The following is a 21,763-nucleotide window of genomic DNA, read 5'->3' as shown; positions in this document are numbered from 1 at the left end:
AAAATTGAAATGAATAAATGGATACAGTTTGATGAATATAGAACATTTCCATTTGGTAAAACCAAAGTTGCAATTATTGTAACCAGGTATCTATGTCCTTAGGTCAAAATAGTGTGTGAAAAGGTGAGAGACGGATGTTGGTGTAGTTTGAAAGCATTTCCTCACTAGATACTTTCAGTTATAAAGAGGAAAAACACTGAAGAAACCTGGCAGACAATAGTGTCCAAATATAACATTACCAATAATGAGACTTACATTTGGGCCTCCATAAGATCGGGTTGCATATCCAGGAATTGAATGAAACAAGAATTCAAAATGAAAAAAATAATTTTAAGTGGTCAAAGCAGTACCTCAAAGGCTGAATAAGAGGGAGTGTAAACTGCTGTTTCCATAACATTTATATTGCATTGAATATTATAAGTAATCAAAGGCGCTTTGGTGACCTAGTGATAAGAAGCTGTGCTGCATCTTGAAAGCACCTGGGTCAAATCTTCCAGCTGCTTCATGGGAGAAGGATGAGCAGGCTCCTTCCATGTGATTAAAATGCCTCTCAACACCCTCTGGAGGGTTAGCTGTGAGTTAGTTCTGACTTGATGGCACACAACAAAACAGTAATTATAAGTAATCCAAAGAGAATTTAAAGTATGTGGGGAGCTTTGTGTAGGCTATATGCAAATACTATTCCACTTTATATAAGGGACTCGAGTGTCTCTGCAGATTTTGGTATCCATAGAGGTCCTGGAAACAATCTTCTATGGATATGCTAATGTTCCAGTAAGGGTACAGTATTGCTTCTCTGAACACTGGCCAAAAATGGATACTCTAAATTTGATCATGAAGAAATATCAAACCCATATTGAGGGATAATCTGTAAAATAACTGGCCAGTAACCTTCAAAATTTGGGGATATTAAGAATGCCGCTTAGAGGCAAGAATAGTGAAACTTTGTCTCATATACTTTGAGCATGTTGTTAGAGAGGTTCTTCCTTGGAAAGAGACATCATGCTTGGAAAAGCAGGGGGTCAGTGAAAGAGAGGAAGAACCTCAACAAGATGGATTAACAGTGACTGACTTTGGCAACAGGCTCAAGTATGTCACAGATGAAAGGCTATCACAGGATAGGGCAGGCTTCAGATCTATTGTTCACTGGATCACTATTAGTTGCACTTGATTCATCGGCACCTAATAACAACAACATGTTAGAGACTGAGGAACTTTCTGAGAGTTGAAAAGATTTAGGAGACTTGAAAACTAAATGCAATATGTTATACAAGTTTAGAGCTTGGATCATGAAAAAGTAGAAAATAAAAAAATTTTACTGTGATTGCTATATCAGTTAATAGTGATTGTATCAATTGAAATATTTTGGTTTTCATAATTATGATTATCTTAAGGTTAGTGTTTTGGAAGGTGAGTTAAAGACTTATGGGAATATTTTATTGAATATTGATAATTACAAGATTACAGTGAAAACTTCAAAATGAGAATACAATGAAAAAGCATTTAGATTTGAAAGGGTTAAATTATTGTTAGGTGCCATTGAGTCAAGTCTGACTCATAGCAACCCTATAAACAACAGATCAGAACCTTATCCTGTTCTATACCATCCTTACAATCTCTAGCACACTAGAGCCCTTTGGTGCAGTCACTGTGTTGTCAGTCCATCTGGTTGAGGGTCTTCTTCCCTTTTGCTGACCCTCCACCTTTTAAAGCATGATGTTCCTCTCCAAAGAACAGCCTCTCCTAAAGAGATCCTGAATAAGCAAAGCACTCCTGAAAAACAAAAATGAACTAGAAACAAAAATGAAATAGGAGACATAACTTAAAACCTTCTACATCACAGTAGTAACCAAAATCAAAGCATGGTACTGTTACAATGACAGGCACATAGACCCATGGAACAGAATTGAGAACCCTGAAATGGACCCGTTTATCTGTGGTCAACTGATACTCAACAAGGAAAGAAAACCTATCAAATGGGGAAATGACAACCTCCTCAACAAATGGTGCTGGCAAAACTAGACTGCTAATCTGCAGAAAAGTTGAAACAGGATCCACATCTCACACTGAACACAAAAATCAACTCAAGGTAGATCAGAGACCTAGGAAGTAAAACCTCAAACCATAAAATTTGTTAAGAGACAAACTGGGATCAAGCTTAGAAGGCCTAGTCTATGGTTTAAAGAAACTGCCAAATACAGCCAGAAATGCACAATCTGGGGAGAATAAAATTGTTAAATGGGACCTTCTAAAGATTAGATCCCTGTGTGCATCAAATATATTTTCCAACAGAGTGAAAATAAAACCTATTGACTGGGAAGAAACATTTGGCAATATCATTTGAGACAAGGGTCTCATATCAAATGTTTACAGAATCCTACAGGTTCTCCACAAGAAAAAGACTGATAACCCAATTACAAAATGGGCAAAAGACATAGAAAGACTTTTCACAGAGGAAAATATTTGGATGACTCACAGACACATGAAGAAATGCTTAAAATTACTGGCAATAAGAGAGATGCAAATAAAAAAAAAAAAGAGATACAAATCAAAACTACAGTGAGATACCATCTCACCCTAGTAGCAATGGCAAAGTTTAACAGGACAGCAAGTAATAAATGTTGGAAAGGATGTGGCAAGATAGGAGCTCTTAGATATTGGTGGGATTTTAAAATGGTGTCTGGAAGGCAGTTTGAAGTTTCCTCAAAAAACTGAACATAGAAATTCCATAGGACCCAGCTTAGAATAGACCCCAAGAAAATGAAAACTGAGGCATAAACGGAGAATTTTATACCAGTATTTATAGCAGCATTATTCACCACTGCAAGAACATGGAAACATACCAAATGTTCAACTACAATCAAATGGACTGAGAAATTATGGTACATTCACACAATGGAATACTATGCAGCATGCAGGAGCAATGATTTTGAAAATCACTACCTAAATTGAGAGGGACTGGAGAGCATTATGCTAAGTGAACTGACTCAGTCCTATCCAAATACTGTTTAAGACCATTATTGTAGATATAGAAAACTAGTTAAATGTGTACGAGGATCTAAGGGGGGGAGGGTAGGAGCAGAGGGTTGAGGATGGGCATGGGGTAATCATAGAGAAAGATCTGGTATGTGAAAAACAATATATATGAACTTTGTAAGCAAACCAGTATAAAATAAAAAATAATTATTTAAATAAACAACCCCCAAACAAACAAACAAAAAAGGATTATATATATAATGTTCCCTCAACACTTTCTGCCTTGTAAGTAATGGGACATTTAGAAAATATTTAAATATCAAAACATGTACTTGACTACTTGATATAATTGCCATTAACAATTCCAGTGTGGGCTCTGAATATAATAACAGCCAGAGAGAAAAACATATTAAAAAAAAAAATAGCCCCTCCTAACAACATGTATGAGGTATGTGAGACAAAGCATCTTTGCCTCCAGAGAGCAATCTGACTGCACCTTTTCCAAGACATATCTGTTTGTTCTTTTGTTAGTCCATAAGATAGTAGTGCTCTTCTCCAACATTACAACTCAAAGGCAAGAATTATTCTTCTGTCATTATTATTCATTGTCCAGTTCTCAGGTTGTTGATGTGTATCAGCGAGTCAGAACTGACCCATAGCTGACCTTCCAGTAGGTTTTCAGAGGCAGTAGATTGCATAAGAGGAGATTGTGTATCTTTCTCCCCTTGAGCAACTGGTGGATCCAAACCACGTGTTTAGGATGGTAATGTAGGTTCTTACCCCTAGGCCACCAGAGTTTCCTGGTTCTTAGATTAGTGGTCAAAGGTGTGAAAATGAAAGAACCAGAAATGACTGCTGAGATGTGTGGAGAATTTTAAAATTACTATTATCCTGTTTAGTAAACTATCAAAGGGTAGAGCAGTAAGTGAAGTCTGTCATTTTTTGACAAATTATTTTATTTGAATATTTTTGTTTCATTGTATTTGTGTCTATATGAATGCATTTCAGCTTTGAAGAACAAACTAAGTTTTTAAAGTGATCATATAGAGAAAATGTGTTTTTTAAAAATTGTCTGTTTTCAGATGGAAAAAAATATGATGTGATTGTCATAGATCCTCCATGGCAGAACAAATCAGTAAAAAGAAGTAACAAGTAAGTGGAAATAAGCTATATTAGATGCACTGTGGAGTAACCCTGTTAATTACAATGTTAATAATTATAATACTCATAACAATTTTTTAAGTTTAATTTTCTTTTCACTCATCTGTTCTTTTCTTGCTTTTTAAAAAAATTGTCATTTGAGTGGGGGTTTACAAAGAAATTGGCTTTCCATTCACCCATATATGCAGTTTTGTCCCCCTTTCCCTCCTTCATTCCCTATTCGTATCCTGTATCATCTTGTTGGCTACATTAACTATAATGCCTTTTTGCCCTTTCTTTTCAGAATTACCTTCCCTTCACCTGTTCCAGTGCCGTGTTCCTTATCTGTACATTCTGTTCCTGTTCTCTCTCCTGTCCCCACTGCCCTTTAATCTTCTTGATTTTATAAAAGTGGTCTTACACTGCTTTTGTCCCTTCTGATTAAGTTGATTCACTCAGTATAATGTCTAGAAGCAATTATGTAGAGTTTCTCGAGATCTTCATTTATTTAGTCCTGCTTAATACTCCTTTGTATGGATGTACCATAGTTTCTGTATCCGTTTGTTGATGAACACTTGGGCCACTTCTTTCTCTTTGCTGTTGTGAATAATGCTACAATAAGCATGGGTGTGCATAAATGTATTTGGATCTTGTCTCTGTGTTCTTTAGGGTAGATTTCTAGCAGTGGGATAGCTAGGCCAAATGGTATTTCTATTTTCCGTTTTCCGAGGAAGCACCATACTGCCTTCCATAGTGGTTGTTCCATTTTGTACTCCCACCAACAATACATGAAGGTTCCAATCTTGTACATCACCACCAGCATTTATTATTTATTATTTATTATTCATTACTCATTATTCATTATTGTTGCTACATTATTTTCTCAGTGTGAAGTCATAAATTGTGGGCTTAATTTAGGATTGCAGTTGTGAAGGAATGATGGGACTGATAGGTAATAGAGGGTTAGAAGTTGAAGGTCTAGTGAGAAATCAGTGAAATGATTCTGTACAGTATTTAAGGAGAATTGCATTTTTGGAGTCAGTGTTACCCAAGTCTTCCGCTTGCTTGTTTTTCTGTTTTTGGAGTGATTTTTAAAAGCAGAGATGATTTTTTAAATTTTCATTTTAGGTACAGCTATTTATCACCTATGCAAATAAAGCAGATACCTATTCCTAAAATTGCTGCTTCAAACTGTCTTGTGATTACTTGGGTGACCAATAGACAGAAGCACCTGCGGTTTGTAAAGGAAGAGCTTTATCCCTCTTGGTCTGTGGAGATTGTTGCTGAATGGCACTGGGTAAAAGTAAGTTCCAGAGTTAATTTATTTGCCAACATAAAAAGACCCCTCATCAGGATTGGAGAATGATATGGTTGGGAGGATGGGGGCACTACGCAAGAGAGGAAGACCCTCGATTGGATGGATTGATTCAGTGACCGGGGTAATAGGGGTAGGTGTGTCAGAGATAATAAGGTTGGCTCAGGATAGAACAGAGTTCAGAGCTGTTGTACGTAGGGTCACTATGAGTCACAAGCGACTTGATGGCACATAACAACAACATCATGACTGAGCCAGAACTGATTTATATCTGATCCATCAGCAGGTTTTCAGAGGCTGTAAATTGTATGGGAGGAGATTGCTCATCTTTGTCTTGAGAAGCAGCTGATGGATTCAAACTTCCAGAGAAGTGCCACCTTTGGGGTGGCAGTGCAACTCCTTATGGACATATTACAAGTGTTCCCTTTTGCCAATGTAGTGTCACTTATGTAAGAGTAATACATGCTTTTAAAAGCATAATATGTTTAAATGTAAAATTGGGCCACATTGAAGGCATCACTGCCCTATTTTTTCCATATCATCTTCTGGCAGCTATTGAAAAAGAAAATCTGATGTCTATAGTTTAAAAAAAGCAGCAAACAAAAACTTTGGGATATCTGTAGGTCAAAAATAAGGCCCTAGAAATTAATGGAATCCTAGTTTACATATTTCAGCAAAAGATGCAGCCCTAAGTAATACTAAGAAATTTGGAAGATGTCTACATGGCAAGCTGACTGGACAAGATCCATATTTTTCCACATTTTCAACAAGGTGATCTAATAGAATATGGAAATTATCAAACTATCATTAATATCACATGCAATAAGTCTTTTGCAAGATTGAATAATGTCAATGTACATTGACAGAAAACTGCCTAAAACGCAAGCTGAATTTAGAAGAAGCCAAGACACCAGGGATATCATTGCTGATGTTAGATATATACTGGCTGTAAGCAGAGAATACCAAAAGGATACTTATTTGTAACTATGCAAAAGACAGTTGACTGTGTGGATCATAACATTGGCTAACATCGAGATAAATGAGAATCCCAGAACACTTAGTCATGCTTGTGGGAAACCTATACCTAGGCTAAGAACACTGCATGGTTTTAAATCAGAAAGGTGTGCAACAGGTCCAACCTGTATGTTATGTTATTGTTACATGCAATCAAGTCATCTGTGACTCATAGTGACATTATATACAATAGGTCTGAACCCTGCCATCCTGAGCCAGTATCACTGTCTCTGACACCACTATCCCCATTACCACTATTACTGTGTCAATCCATTTCATCCAGTGTCTTTGTCTCCTGCGCTGGCCTTCCTCCCTTCCAAGCATGCTGTCCTTCTCCAAGGACTGATCCCTGCTGGCCACATGCCCAAAGTATGCAAGATGGAGCTTCAAAATTCTCTCCAAAGAGCAGCCTGATTTCACCCTCTCCTGGACAGAGCTGTTTGTTCTCTTGACAGTCCATGGTATGTTTAATACTCTGCTCTAGCACCATAATTCAAAGGCATCAATTCTTCTTCTGTCATCCCTAGTCATTGTCCAGCTCTCTGATGTAATTGTGAAGGCCCTGGCTTAGATCAGATGCACCCTAGTTTCCAGACTGACATCGTTGCTTTTTTAGCACTTTGGAGAACTCCCTGAGAGCAGATAATCCCAATGTAATTCGTATTTTGATTTCCTGACTGCTGGTGCCAAGATGTTGATTGTGGAATAAGCTGAAATTGTTAACAAATTCAATCTCTTCTCCATTTGTCATGGTACAGCCAGTTGGCCAATTGGTGAGAAACTTTGTCTTCTTGATGTTGAACTTCATATTGAAGACTACAGTCCCTGACCTTCTGCAGCAAGTACTTCAGGTGTTCCTCAGTTTTAACAAACAAGGTTGTATCATCTGTGTGATGTAGGTTGTTGAGGAGTCTTCCTTCAATCCTGATGCCACATTCCTCCTCATAAAGTCCAGCCTTCTGGGTGATCTATTCTGCATATAGATTGAAAAGGTATGGAGATAGGCTGCATCTCTCATGCACCATGTTCCTCATTTTGAACCATGCAGTGTTTCCATGCTATGTTCTGAGGACTTCTTCTTGGTCCAGGTATAGATTTCTCAATAATCACAATCAAGTGTTCTGAGATCCCCATTCTTTTCAAGGTTAGCCACAATTATTGTGATCCACACAGTCAAATGCCTTTGCATATTCAATGAAACACAGATAGACACTCTTTTGATAATCTCTGCTTTCAGCCAAGATCTATCCGACATTGATAATAATGTCTGTAGTGTCATGGCCTCTTCTAAATCAGGCCTGAATTTCTGGTAGTTCTCTGTTGATGTACTGTTCCAGTAATTTTTAGCTAATCTCCTGTATATGCTGAACAAATAATTTGAGAAGTGGGACTCTGAAGAAGTATGAGGCATCAGAATTGGAGAAAGACTCAAATAACAGTCTGCATTATGCAGATGATGCAACTTTACTTGCAGTAGAGTTTAGAAGACTTGAATCACTTATGCAGCAGATCAAAGATTGCATCCTTCAATATGGATTACATTTCAGCATTAAGAAATCAGAAATCCTCACTACTGAACCAATAGGCAACATCATGGTTGTTGTTATGTGCTATCAAGTTGTTTGTGACTTATAGTGACCCTATTTATAACAACTCTGAACCCTGCTCTCTCCTGTGCCAACCTTATTGTCTCTGACACACCTACCTCCATTACCCTAGTCACTGAATCAATCCATCTCATCCAGGGCCTTCCTCTCCTGTGCTTGTCCCTCCACCTTTCCAGGAATGATGTCCCTTTCCAAGGACTGGTCTTTCCTTGCAGCTTGCCCAAATTATATCAGATGAAGATTCAAAATCTTTGCCTCCAAGGAGCAGCCTGGTTTCACCCTCTGCAGGATGAACCTATTTGTTCTCCTAGCAGTCCATGGTATATCGGTACTCTTTTCCAGCCCTACAGCTCAAAGGCATCAATTCTCCTTCTGTTATCCCTAGTAATTCTTCAGCCTTCTGATACATAGCAAGTAATTGCAAAGAGTATGGCCTGAATCAGGTGCTCCTTAGACTCCAGACTGATATAGTTGCTTTCCAGTACTCTGGAAATGTGCCTGACAGCAGATTTCCCCAATGCAATTTGTCTTTTGATGATCTGGCTGCTGATCCAAGAGTGTTGATTGTGGAGCCGAGCAAACGAAAGCTGTTAACAATCTTAATCTTTTCACTGTCTTTCATTATGCTTTCAGTCGGATCAGTGGTGAGATCTTTGTTTTCTAGTTGTTGAATTGCAATCCATATTTAAGTCTGCAGTCCTTGACATTCTACAGCAAGTGCTTCAGGTCTTCGTCAGTTTTAGCAAGCAGGTTTGTGTCATTTGCACGTGCACATTGTTGATGAGTCTTCCTCCAATTCTGATGCCACATTCGTCATCATAGAGCCCAGCTTCTTGGATGATCTGTTCTGCATATAGACTGAAAAGGTATGGAGATAGGGCACATCCCTGACATTTCTGATTTTGAACCATGCAGTGTTTCCTTGCTTTGGTCTAATGACTGCTTCCTTGCCCAAGTATAGGTTTCACATAAGCACAATCAAGTGTTTTGGGATTCCCATTCTTCTCAGAGTTAGCCAGTTTGTTGCGACCCATAGTCAAATACCTTTACATAATCAATGAAACACAGACATTCCTCTGGTACTCCCTGCTTTCAGCCAAGACCCATCTACATTAACTATTACATTACATTAACTAGTACTATGGCCTCTTCTAAGAGGCCCAGCCTACACTTCAGGCAGTTCTCTGAAGATGTGCTGTTCCAGTCGTTTTTGGATAATGTTCAGCAGAATCTTGGTAGCATGTGATCTTAATGATATAGTTTGATAATTTTTGCACCTTTTTTGGGTCCGCTTTCTTTGGAAGAGGAACAAATATTGATCTCTTTCAGTCAATTGGCCAAGTGGTTGTCCTCCATATTTCTTAGCATAACTTGGTGAACGCATCCAGGGCAGCGACTGTTTGTTGAAGTATGTCAGTTGATATGCTGTTAATTCCTGAGGCCTTATTTTTTTGCCAATTCTTTCAGAACTGCTGGCAACTGAGGATGAGCCCTCAAATATGGAAACACAGAGGGAAAGGAACAGTTGTAAGCAGATACTAGTGATTGGGATGTGAAATGTGAGAAGCATGAACTTAGAAAAATTTGACACTGTTAGGAAAGAAATAGAATGCATAAATATTGACATACTAGGTATTTGTGAAATGAGATGGACTGGCATGGGACATTTTGAATCAGACGGTTATATGATTTACTATGCCCGGGATGAAAAAGCGAGAAAAAATGTGGTTGCTTTCATAGTTAAAAAGTCATTTCTAGATCCATCTTGAAATATAGTGTTGTGAATGACAGAATAATATCCATATGCATACAAGGAAGTTTAGAGAATACCACTTATTTAAATATATGCACCAACAACCAGAGCCATAGAGGAGGAAATAGAATATTTCTACCAATGTTTGCAGTCAAATATCGATCAAATATGCCAGCAAGATGTATTAAATTAACATCATGGTAGAAGGAGAAAAGATTGAATTTTGTCAGCTTCATTTTGCTTGAATCCACCATCCGTACAACAGCAGTTAAGAATTCAGAAGATATTTTGCTTTGGGAAACACCTGTCACAGATCTCTCTAGGAGGGCTAAAAAGCAATGATGTCAGTTTAAAACTAAAGTGCCCCTTTTCCAAGCCATGATATTTTTGGTTGCCTTGTATGCATCTGAAAGTTTAGCAGTGAATTAGTATGACAGAAGAACCAATGCTTTTGAGAGATGGTGTTGGAGTATTGATTGTACCATGGACTGTCAAAAGAACAAGCCTGTCTTGGAGGAAGTACAGCTGGGGTGCTCCTAGAGGCAAGAATGGTGAAACTGTCTCACATGCTCTGAACATGTCAGGAGGGGCCAATCCTTAAAAAAAGACATCAAGCTTGGAAATGTGGAGAGTTAGAAAGAGAGGAAGATTCTCAATAAGATAGTTTGACTTTGTGACTGTAAGAATGAACTCAAGTATATCAGAGATGACGAAGATGACACAGAATAGGGCAAGGTTCAGATCTTTGTTCATAGGGTTGCTGTGAGTCATAGCTAATTTGATGGTTCCTAACAACAGTTAACAACAAGATATATCACTGGCTTAGTTTTGCAGAGCTATTATAAAGAAATTGAACAAATATGATAGTTTTTCTCTTTGTTCTATAGTTTTCAGTTATTAACCATAAAAAGTCCAATACTTTGTCATCTTCAGCCCCCCCCATAAACACACACACACATGCTCACCTTTTAATGGTTCAGCAGATAACAGGATGAATAGCAAAGTAATCTTACATGGGAAGATATTGGGACAAAGAATATGCTATAAATTTTATTTTAGGTCTTCAGTGCCTTTTTGTTATAGTGCCTATTTAGACAGAAAAATTCCAGCTGTGGAATTGATTGAAAGATTTCTTTTTTTCTGCTTGCCATATGAATCCTACATCATACAGAAAAATAAGGCATTGGTTTATAGTTTATTGGGCATCCTTTTGAAGATATATTATGTTTAGCTTCAACAAAATCTCTCTCAAATTTTAAAACGTAAGTCATTTTATTATGAATTAAGTTCTTAATATATGCATAGCTGCTATACTGATTTTGGACCCAGTCCAGTTGCATTTTTTGTGCTTTATATGTACCTTGTTGCTTATTGGTGTTTTTTTTTTTTAAATCTGTTTGTATTTATGGCATTGGTGCTCCAGTGTTTTCTGCTTGCTGCTTTTCCTCGTTTGTGCTGATTTTTTTCTCTCTCTTTTAGTTTTGTTGTTGTTAGGTGCCGTTCAGTCGAGTACAACACAGTGACCCCAAGAACAACAGATCTGAACACGGTCTTATTCAATACCATCCTTACAATTTCTTAATACCCTCAAGCCCATTGTGGCAGTCACATTATCAATCTATCTGGTTGAGGGTCTTCCTTTCTTTCACTGACCCTTCACCTTCTCAAGCATGATGCCCCTCTTCAAATAATAACCTCTTTTAGCAACGTGCCCAAGGTATATGAGGTGAATTTTCATTATCTTTGCCTCCAAGGAGCACTCTGGCTGTACTTTCTTTAAAACATACTTGTTTGTTCTTTTGGCAGTCCATGGACTATTCAGTACTCTTCTCTTAAAACCACAGTTCAAAAGCATTAATTCTTCCATCATCCTTATTCATTGTCCAGTTCTCAGATGCATAGCAACTGATTGGAAAGACCTTGACCAGAATTGGATGCACCTTTGACCTCAAATTGACATCCTTGCTTTTCAATAATTTTTACAAGTCTTTGACTGCAGACTTTCACAGTGCAATATATCTCCTGATCTCCCATCTGCTGATACCAAGTGTACTGATTGTGGATCCAAGTAAGGGGATCTATTTCCTGTTGGTCCAATGGTAAGGATTTTTGTATTCTTGACCATGAGATGCAATCCATATTGAAGGCTGAAGTGTTTAACCTTCTGCAGCTAGTGATTCAAGTCCTCTTTACATTCAGCAAGCGAAGTTTTTTCATCATATAACAAAGGTTATGAACAAAGGTGATGAACATTCCTCCAATCCTGATGTCACATTTTTTTTATACAATCCAGCTTCTCGAATAATTTGCTCAACATACAGATTATTTGGTATACAGAAAGGATACAACACTGATGTACACCTTTCCTTATTTTAAACCATGCAGTGTTTTATTTTTGGACACTTTATCACTTGTACTTAAAGCTACCTTTCCTAAAAAATGGCAGCTTCACACTGTCTTGTGATTACCTCTGTTCATTTGTACCTATTTTATGGGATTCAACAAAGATTTTCAGTTGTGCTTTTGCTCTTGTGGCATTTCTGTGCGCTCTTTGTTATTGTTGATTTGATGCAGAATCATAGCAGGACTATTTTAGGTTGCACATTATGGTACTGCCCTTGTGGTCAGGTGCTGACGTAAAAGTAAAAAAGACTTCCCCGCTTATGAAACCAAAACCAAGAAAATGTTAATGCATGAAAACTATAGTTAATCTTCTGTATTACTAACCAGTTCCATTAGATGTTTTGTTAATGAGTGATGATAAAACTGGAGTTTAAAACTAATGTATGAAATATTTGTTAGGCAGTTGCACATGCTGTTATAATTTAAGGGATAATCTGTATTGAATTTAAAGGATATTAAAAATTAATAATATTCAGAGTTTATGGAATATTTTGTATCTGATGGGCCCCACAGAAGAAAGACCTACTGTTTACTGATTCTTTTAAGTACCTGAAAATAGGTAATGTGTCTGATATAATGGATACAAATGGTTTTATTGTATTGTTTTTAGGTGTACCATCAAATCAGATCTAACTGGTACAGGAGGAGATTGCCCCCTCCTTCTCCAGCAGAGCATCTGGTGGATTTGAACTGCATACCTTTGGGATTGCAGTTCAGTGTCTTGACACTAGGCCACCAGAGCTCCCTGGATACAAATGTTTTTATACTGGGAATATTAATGATTGACTACATCTATGGATGAAATTGTTGGAGAAGCTCAATATTGACAGTCAAAACTAAGGAATGGACTGTGGGTCAGACCACCAATCAAAGTTCGAATGAAGATTGAGGAAAATGAAAATAAGTCCACAGGAACCAAGATATTATCTTGAATCTGCTCCATCTGAATTTCAAGTTCATTTTAGGAATAGGTTTGTGGTATTGAACACCACTGATGGAAAACTGGATGAGTTGTGGAATGATATTAAGGGTATCATCCAGGAAGAGAGCAAAAGGTCATTACAGAGATAGAGGAGAAAGAAAAAACTGAAATGGATGTCAGAAGAGACTCTGAAAATTGCAATAAAACAGAGGAAAAGGCATGTTGAAGTAAGAGTTGAACAAAACATTTCAAAGAGCAGCTTGAGAAGACAAATCTAAGTATTATAATAGAATGTGTAGACAGCTGGAATTGGAGATTAAAAAGAGAAGAAATAGCTCTGAATTTCTCAAGGTGAGAGAACTGCAAAACAAATTTAAACCTTGAGTTGCAGTCTTGAAAGATGGTGTGGGCAGTATATTCAATGACCCAGAAAACATTAAAAGAAGATGGAGGGAATACACAGAATCACTGTGCTAAAAATAACTGATTGGCACTGAAAAATTTCAGAAAGAACCATATGGGCGGGAACCAATGGTAATGAAAGAGGAGGTGGAAGCTGCATTGAAGGTATTGTTAAAAAATAAGGCCCCAGGAATCAATGGGATACCAATTGATTTGTTTCAGTTAACATATGCAGCCTTGAATGCAGTCACCACAGTCTATGCCAGGAATTTTGGAGGACAACTGTCTGGCCAATGGATTGGAAAGGTCCATATTTGTTCTCATTCCCAAGAAAGGTGGTCCAACAGAAGGTAGTAACTATCGAACAATATCATTAATTCACACATAAGCATAATATTGCTGAGGATCATTAAGAAATGTCTAGGATAGGACATAGATTGGGAATTGCTAGAAGTTCAAGTAGGATTTAAAAGAGGCTGTGGCACCAGGGATTTCTTTGCTGATGTCAGGTGGATCCTGGCTGAAAGTAGAGAATACAAGAAAAATCTGTTTGTGTTTTATTGATTATGCAAAGGCATTTGACTGTGTGGATCGCGCCAAGTTGTGGCTGACACAGAGAAGACTCGGAAGCCCAGAGCACTTAATTGTGCTCATATGACACCTATACCTGGACCAGGAGGCTGCTCTGCAAATAGAGCATTAAAGCACTGCTTAAAGTTGAGAGAATGTATCAGGACTGTATTCTCTCACCATACCTATTCAATCTGTATGTGGAGCAAATTATTCAAGAAGCTGGACTCTATAAAGAGGAATGAGGCACAGAATTGGAGTGAGACTCATCAGTAACCTGAGTTATGCAGATGACACAGCCTTGCTTGCTGAAAATGAGGACTTGAAGCACTTGTTGCAGAAGATCAGGGAATGCAGCCTTCAATATGGACTGCATCTCAGTGTCAGGAAAACAAAGATTCTTGCCACTAGACCAATAGGCAACATCATGGTGGTTGGAGAGATTGACACGATTAGCAACTTCATCTTACTTGGATCCTCAATTAACACTCTTTGTACCAGCAGTCAGGAAAAAAGGAGAGGCATTGCACTGGGAAAATCTGCAGTTAGGGACCTCTCCAAATTGAGGAATAATGATTTCAGCTTGAGGACTGAGGTATGTCTTATTTAGGTCATGGTCTTTCCAATCACTTGCTATGCATCTGAGATGTGGATAATGAGTAGGGATGACAAGAGAACAATTGATGCCTTTGAGATGTAGTGTTGGAGAAGAGCACTGAATATCCCATGGACTGATAAAAAAATAAACAGATATGTCTTGGAGAGGGTACAGAGTGCTCTTTGGAGACAAGGATGATTAGACTTTGCTTCATATACTTTAGGCATGTGGCTAGGAGGGGCTATTTCTTGGAGAGATATGTGATGCTGGTAATGGTGAAGGGTCAGCAAAGGAGAGGAAGACTAGTCAGCCAGGGAGATTAACACGGTAACTGCCGCAGTGGACTCTAATGTGTCAGGAAGTGTGAAGATGACAAAGGATAGGACAGAATTCATTCAGGTCCACTGTTCTTAGGGTCACTGAGTTGTACTGGACTTGGTGATACCTAACAGCAACAACAGCAATGATAAATTAATGAAATGACATTTTTAATTTTAAATTAGTTTTATTAGTCTGAATAAATTTTGAGAGTCATTCTATATTTGGTGAAGTGTTAAAATAGAACTTCTGAATTTCAGATGCCAAGGGCTATCTTTGGACCAGGTGCTGTGCAGTGATCAACTTCATTTTTTTCCTTTCTAGTTTTGTCTCTGACAGTTTTTAGTGTGACTATTTCTATTTAAAAAAAGGCTTTAGTATGCTCTTTTTACTCACAGTAAATAGTATTTGAGCAACAAAGAATTGGTTTAATGGTGGCATGGTTTTTAGGAATAAATTTTGATAAAAAGTTGCAATTTAGTGGAAGATTATAATAAGGTTATATTTATAGTATATTTTAATCTCTTACAGCTTTTCTGTCCAGTATGATATCCAGTAGCCACATATTTTCAGCATTTGAAATGTGACTAGTTCAAATAGAGATATGCTATAAAAGTAAATTTTACGTTGACTTTCAAAGACATAGTTTAAAAAAAATGATGTAACATATTAGTAATTTTAAATGTATTCTGAGTGTGAAACTCAATCTTTCCTTAGAAACTAGGATTTTAAACCTCTCTCTCACATACTTTGGGCACGTGGCCAGGAGGGACTTGTCCTTGGAGATGGACATGGCCAGGAGGGACTGGTCCTTGGAAAAGAACATCATGCTCGAAAGGGTCGAGGGACAGCACAGGAGAGGAAGACCTCAGATGAGATGAATTTACACAGTAACTAGGGTAGTGAGGGTAGGTGTGTGTTGGAGTCAGTGAGACTGGCTCAGGACCGGGCAGGCTTCAAAGCTGCTGTACATAGGGTCGCTATCAGTAGAAGGAGACACGACAGCACATAACAACATCAACACCATAGAAAGAATATATTGGATATGTTAAGTGTAATGAAATATACAATTTAATTTCACCATATTAGTTGAAAACAAGTTGATGTTATGTGTCATCAAGTCAACTGTGACACATATTGACCCTATGGACAATGGTTCTGGATCTTGTCCTATCTTGAGCCAACATCACCATCTCGTGAACACCTGACCCCTTGCTAAATTTACTATGTTGATCCATATGTTGATCCAGGGTCTTTATCTCCTGTGCCCCTCTACTCTTCCAAGCATGATTGTCTTCTCCAAGGACTGGTCCCTCCTGACACCATATCCAAAGTGTGTGAGATGGAGCTTCAAAATCCTAGCCTTCAAGTGTTGTTATAAAACTTTCAAATTAGGTATGTGACTTACATTTAATTTTTGTTGGATAACACTAGCCTATAGCTTATATATATTTTAAGTACAAAGTGTATAATGATGGGGGAAAAAGGAACCCTTTATGTATATTTACAGATTTTTACTTTTTGGGGTCTTTTCTATCAGATCACCAGTTCAGGAGAGTATGTGTTTCCATTAGATTCTCTACACAAAAAACCTTATGAAGGTCTTATACTGGGAAGAGTTCGAGTAAAAACTGCTTTACCATTAAGGTAAGAAAGTAGAAGTTTTCAAAGTCATGTAAAAGTATTAAAACTTAGAATTTTAAAAATGAAATTATTTTCCTTAATTTTTATATTTTTGAAGAATTACTTAGAGCATAAAAGGGTGAACAGTATGACATGAAATTTTATATTCTTTTTGGCTTTGTATAATGTCATTATTATAGAATAAAAATATTACAATACTGTACTTTGCAATTATTTCACTCAGTGTTTCTAATTTTATGTCTAGTTATTTTTTTCATTTGATGTTTGATTTTTTTTTAAAGAGGGAAAATCAGGATAACTGACTCATAAAAAAATTCTTTATAACTTACTTTTTGTTTTATTTTAATTAGGAATGACAATGAAGAAGTGCTCCCCATCCCAGATCATAAATTAATTGTCAGTGTGCCCTGTGCTCTTCACTCACATAAGCCACCTCTTGCTGGTATGTTTTTTCTGCAAAGTAGAATTATTATTTCTATGTGGCTTTTGTCAAATTGAAAAAGAAATTAAATTTATTATGTGACTGTTCTAGAAATTCCTTGGAAATGAAATCAGATATATGTTGACTTAATTAATATTCTAACACTTCATAGAAGAATTTATGAAATAGTGGATAGATTAGTTTTATATTACTTTAGCCTTCTCTGCTATAGACTATTTTAGGTTCTCCTTAGTATCTATTGTATCCTTGACAGAAGTAGGTAAGAGACATGCATTGGATTGGGCGAAAGGGAAGGTTGATGAAACAAAAATGAGGTGATTGGCACAGTGTCACTATGGCAAAGGAAGACACACATCCCTAAGTATTATACATATCAAAGATAATAGTATTATGTACACAGTCGGTCCTGGATTATGAGTAGTAACGGACAGTAATCTGCAGATGGGTATATTGGCAGATAGGTAAGACTGACAGAGGTGCATTGGGAAGCGTGCCTACACCCACAGTTTTTTTATGTTTAACCAACAGTATTTCTACATATATACTTGGAGGTACTGTAAATAGAGTATCGAGGACTCTCGTTCATAGGGTCTCTATGAGTCGCCTGCGACTTGACGGCACTTAACAACTACAAATGTAAATAGATTCATGTATATAATAGAGAAAACAGTGCAAAATTATGAAAACTTCTTAATCATAATCTGATACCTTGAGAGAATGAGTTACTGAAGCTGAAAACTGAGCACCCTAGGAGGTCATCAAAGTCAGTTGACATGACATAGTCCATAAGAACAATATTCTACTTCACACTTTGGTGAGTATCCACTGGGACTTTAGAAGCTTGTAATAGTTATTTAAGTGCAAGTGCAACTGTGGGCCTCTTTCCCCATACAAACCAATGGAGAATGCAGAAAATCAGAGACTGTTAGTCCAAGGGACTAATAGATTCAATGAACTTCAGTGTATGTAACCCAGAGACCAGAAGAACAACATGTTGTCCAGCAGTGCTGACCATTCTAAAAGGGATCACAGTAGAAGGTCCTTGACAGAATAGGAGAAAAATATGGGGCAAAAATAAAAATGACAAGAAAGGTTAGACTTGACTGATCTAATAGAAACTAGTGGACCCCTTTAGTCCTTTAGTCACCCTTTAAGCCAGGAACTAAACTCATCCTCATGACTCCTCTTTCAGCCAAACAATAAGTAGGCAGATTTGTAAGATGATCCCTAACACCAAGGTGAAACACACTCCTGTTAGTCATGCAGAATTAAAAGGGCAGCATTTGTCAAGAGGTAAAACGCAGAACATCAGAAAGCAACTAAGTTCAAATGGAAATAGGGAGCATCAGAAGAAAGTGGGAAGAATACTGTTCTGTTGTGGGGCTCTGTATTCAGTGTCACAAAACAAAGTACATATGAATTGTTAAGTGGGAAACCTGTTTGTTCCATAAATTTTAACTCAAATACCAAAAATTTAGAAAAAGAAAATGAGCTGATGAGCCTGCTTATATACCACCATAGCTCTCAGGAGGACTTGGCATCTCAGTTTGCAGGTTTTGAATCATGGTTTCATGAGACATCCTATTTCGTTGGTCTAGTAATATGCTTGGTGCTTCTGTTCTGCCTCCTAGTTTGTTGCACCATGATTAGAATGTTAAAATCCAAGGCATGGCATTTGGCCTGTATTCCCTGGAGCAACAACGGAAGGGAGAGAGTCAGGAAGAGGAGGAGGATGGGACTGTATAATGGAGCTCTGGTGGTGCAGTCCACAGGGACGTGTGCTGCCAACTCAAAAGTGGCACCTCTCCGGCACTTGGAATGCCCAGCAGCTATGCAGGAAAAAGATGGATGATCTCCTCCTGTGTAATTTAGAACCTCTAAAGACCTGCTGGAGGGTCAGTTTTGAGTTGGTTATGTCTGAACAGCTATGAGTTTGATGGAATGTATGACTGTTTGCCTCCATGAACACCTGTCTTCTTTGCCATGAAACTAGAGCAAGTTGGTGCCTTACTACCATTACTGTACAATTATTATTTTTTTAATCTTCAAGATCATTGCTGTATTTATGTTCATGGATGTAACTATTTTGTAAACCCAGCTGATTACAGTCTCTCTTGTTTTAATTAACCTTCTGCTTTACCAAAAATGGTGTCCTTTTGTAAGTTATTCTTAATAATCTATTTTCACATTAAAGGAGCATTCTGCTTGTATTTCTTCTAAGGTATTTTGTTCTTCTTTGGCAGTTCATGGCATATTCATTGTTCTTCACCAATATCACAATTTGAAAAACATCATTTGATCCAGGATTTCATCAAAGAATCCTTATCAAAAGGGGAAAGTGTGAATTTAAAATTCCCCTGAACTCTAGACCTTTGGGAGCCATGAAAGTTAGACAAACCCCTTAAACTATTGCCTTGAGATATTACTTAAGCATTAAACAGAAAATATCCTTGGCAGTCTTCATAAAACCAAACAATAGTTTAGAAACAACTCTTAAACTCACTGCTGTTAAGCCAGAACCAACTCATAGATCACCCTCCTGAAGGTTTTCTGGGTCTGAGATCACACTGGCTCCCCCAGAGCTGCTGATGGTTTTGAACTGCCAAGACAGTACCGCCATTAAGTCAGCAGAACAACTCCTTATAGGCTAGGCCACCAGAGCTCCTGAGCTGAACTAAAGAAATAAAATAACATCTGACTTGAGCATTATGTTTGATCTATATGAGAACTGGTAAAGGTAGTTATTTGTTCTAAACCTTTCTATTTGAATCTACTCTTTATACTGCCCTGGAAAGGAATTATGTTTTCAAAGTTGTTGTTGTTGTTATGTGCCGTCGAGTCGTTTTCGACTCATGGCGACCCTATGTACAACAGCCCTAAACCCTGCTCTATCCTGTGCCAATTGCACTGCCTCTGACACACCCATCCCGATTACCCCAGTCACTGAATCAATCCATCTCATAGAGTGTCTTCCCCTCCTGCACTGTCCCTCCACTCTGCCCAGCATGATGTCCCTCTCCAAAGACCTGTTTCTCCTTACAACATGTCCAAAGTTTGTCATGCGAAGCCCCAGAATCCTTGCCTCCAAGGAGCAGCATGTTTTATCTTAGTTTTTAAAGTGTTTTTTTTTTGTATTATTTGTATAGGATTTGATGCATTGGTTATATTTATTAAAAATATATTAGTACTCAGGAGATGATTTAGTAATAAGATTGTAAAGTTGAAAAATCGTTTGTCTGGGTGTTAAAATTCTCATTTCTCTTGTACATATGAAAATTTTAAAAAATATTAAAATTTCTCTTGGTGGTGTTACCAAACTCCTGGACACTTACTTCAAGTGACTTTCTGAGTATAAATCATAAAAAGCTTATGAATGAAATCCTTGAAATTGATTTGATGTATATTTTTCAAGGAATATTTCATTTTTATGTTTGTCAGTTCTAGTGAATATTGATTCATTTTTTTCTTAATAATTTTCCTTTTTTTCTTTACTTTTTTTTTGACAGAGGTTCTAAAAGACTACATTAAGCCAGATGGCGAATATTTGGAGTTGTTTGCGCGAAATTTACAGCCAGGTTGGACTAGTTGGGGCAATGAAGTTCTCAAATTTCAGCATGTGGATTATTTTATTGCTGTGGAGTCAAGAAACTGACTGTGATATTGATCAAAGTAGTGTTTTGAGATGGGTTGTTTTTTTTTTCTCTTTTTTAGGTTTTCTTCTTTCATTCTCATTTACTACCTTTAGTTACTTACCATCTAGATAGACTGTGATACTGATCCCTCTCCAACAAAAACAAACAAACAAACAAACAAAGCAGTTAAGAAACTGAGCAAAGATGCCAATTAAAGAGAGATGATGCATATAACAGTGAAGGAACCTAGCACCGGGCGCCCACTTTCTTGACTTTGGGTGATCCTGTGTAAACCCAGAACTGGAGCAAGGAGGCACCGACTTCTGATTATGTCAGTGAAAGTGAAAGATGCAACACTTTCTTCCCACCCATTTGCTCACAAGGATCAACTGAACGATGGATAGGGTTCCCCTTATCCTGCATTAGCTCTACTGGAGATCAAGCTTGTTGTTAAGTGCCACAGGTGAGCAGGCTTATACTGTACTCATAGTGACTCTCTGAGTAACCATTCTGATCACCGTCTTATCTCATGTCATCTTCACAATCTCTGATGTACTCAAGCCCGTTGCTGTAGTCATTGTATCAACCCACCTGTTTGAAGGTCTTCCACTCTTTCACTACCCCTCTCCACCTTCCCAAGCATGGTGACCCTTTCCAAGGGCTAAGTTTTCTTAGCAACATGCCTAAAGTATGTGAGATGAAAGTTCATCATCTGTGCTTTCGAGGAGCATTGTGTCAGCACCTTCTCTGAGATCAGGCTTACGCCATTTTATATTATATGTGGTGCTGGAATGCATGTGCATGCACAGATACATTGAAGTGTGGAGATTATGCAACCTTTTTGTTTTTGAGACTTTGAAACTTTTTAACCACTTTTTATGTGTTTTCTAGAAGAATTTAAAAAAACATAATTTTAATAAAAATATCCAAAATCAAACATGAAAAAGTGTTCCTTTATTTACAAATAATATTTGCTGAGTAAAATGTTTCTATTGTAATTATTTTTAGAAACTAACTTTTAAAAATT

The 21,763-nt window shown here is 37.5% G+C and overlaps 1 protein-coding gene across 1 annotated transcript in view; it reads left to right on the top strand.

The window, feature by feature from the left end:
* The window catches only part of METTL4 (methyltransferase like 4), a 58,489-nt gene extending 37,733 nt beyond the window's left edge, over nucleotides 1–20,756 (top strand). Inside the window, exons 4-8 of the mRNA XM_006891386.1 lie at nucleotides 4,059–4,128; nucleotides 5,245–5,419; nucleotides 16,559–16,665; nucleotides 17,013–17,104; nucleotides 20,611–20,756. Of these exons, the coding sequence (XP_006891448.1) occupies nucleotides 4,059–4,128; nucleotides 5,245–5,419; nucleotides 16,559–16,665; nucleotides 17,013–17,104; nucleotides 20,611–20,756 (590 nt within the window). The remainder of the gene's footprint in view (nucleotides 1–4,058; nucleotides 4,129–5,244; nucleotides 5,420–16,558; nucleotides 16,666–17,012; nucleotides 17,105–20,610) is intronic.
* The last annotated feature ends 1,007 nt before the right edge of the window (nucleotides 20,757–21,763 follow it).

This window comes from Elephantulus edwardii, unplaced genomic scaffold, assembly GCF_000299155.1.
Source record: "Elephantulus edwardii isolate Elephantulus edwardi_28Jun2011 unplaced genomic scaffold, EleEdw1.0 scaffold00097, whole genome shotgun sequence".
NCBI lineage: Eukaryota > Metazoa > Chordata > Mammalia > Macroscelidea > Macroscelididae > Elephantulus > Elephantulus edwardii.
The sequence above is the reverse complement of the archived record's forward strand: the minus strand, read 5'-3'. Positions and strand labels throughout refer to the sequence as shown.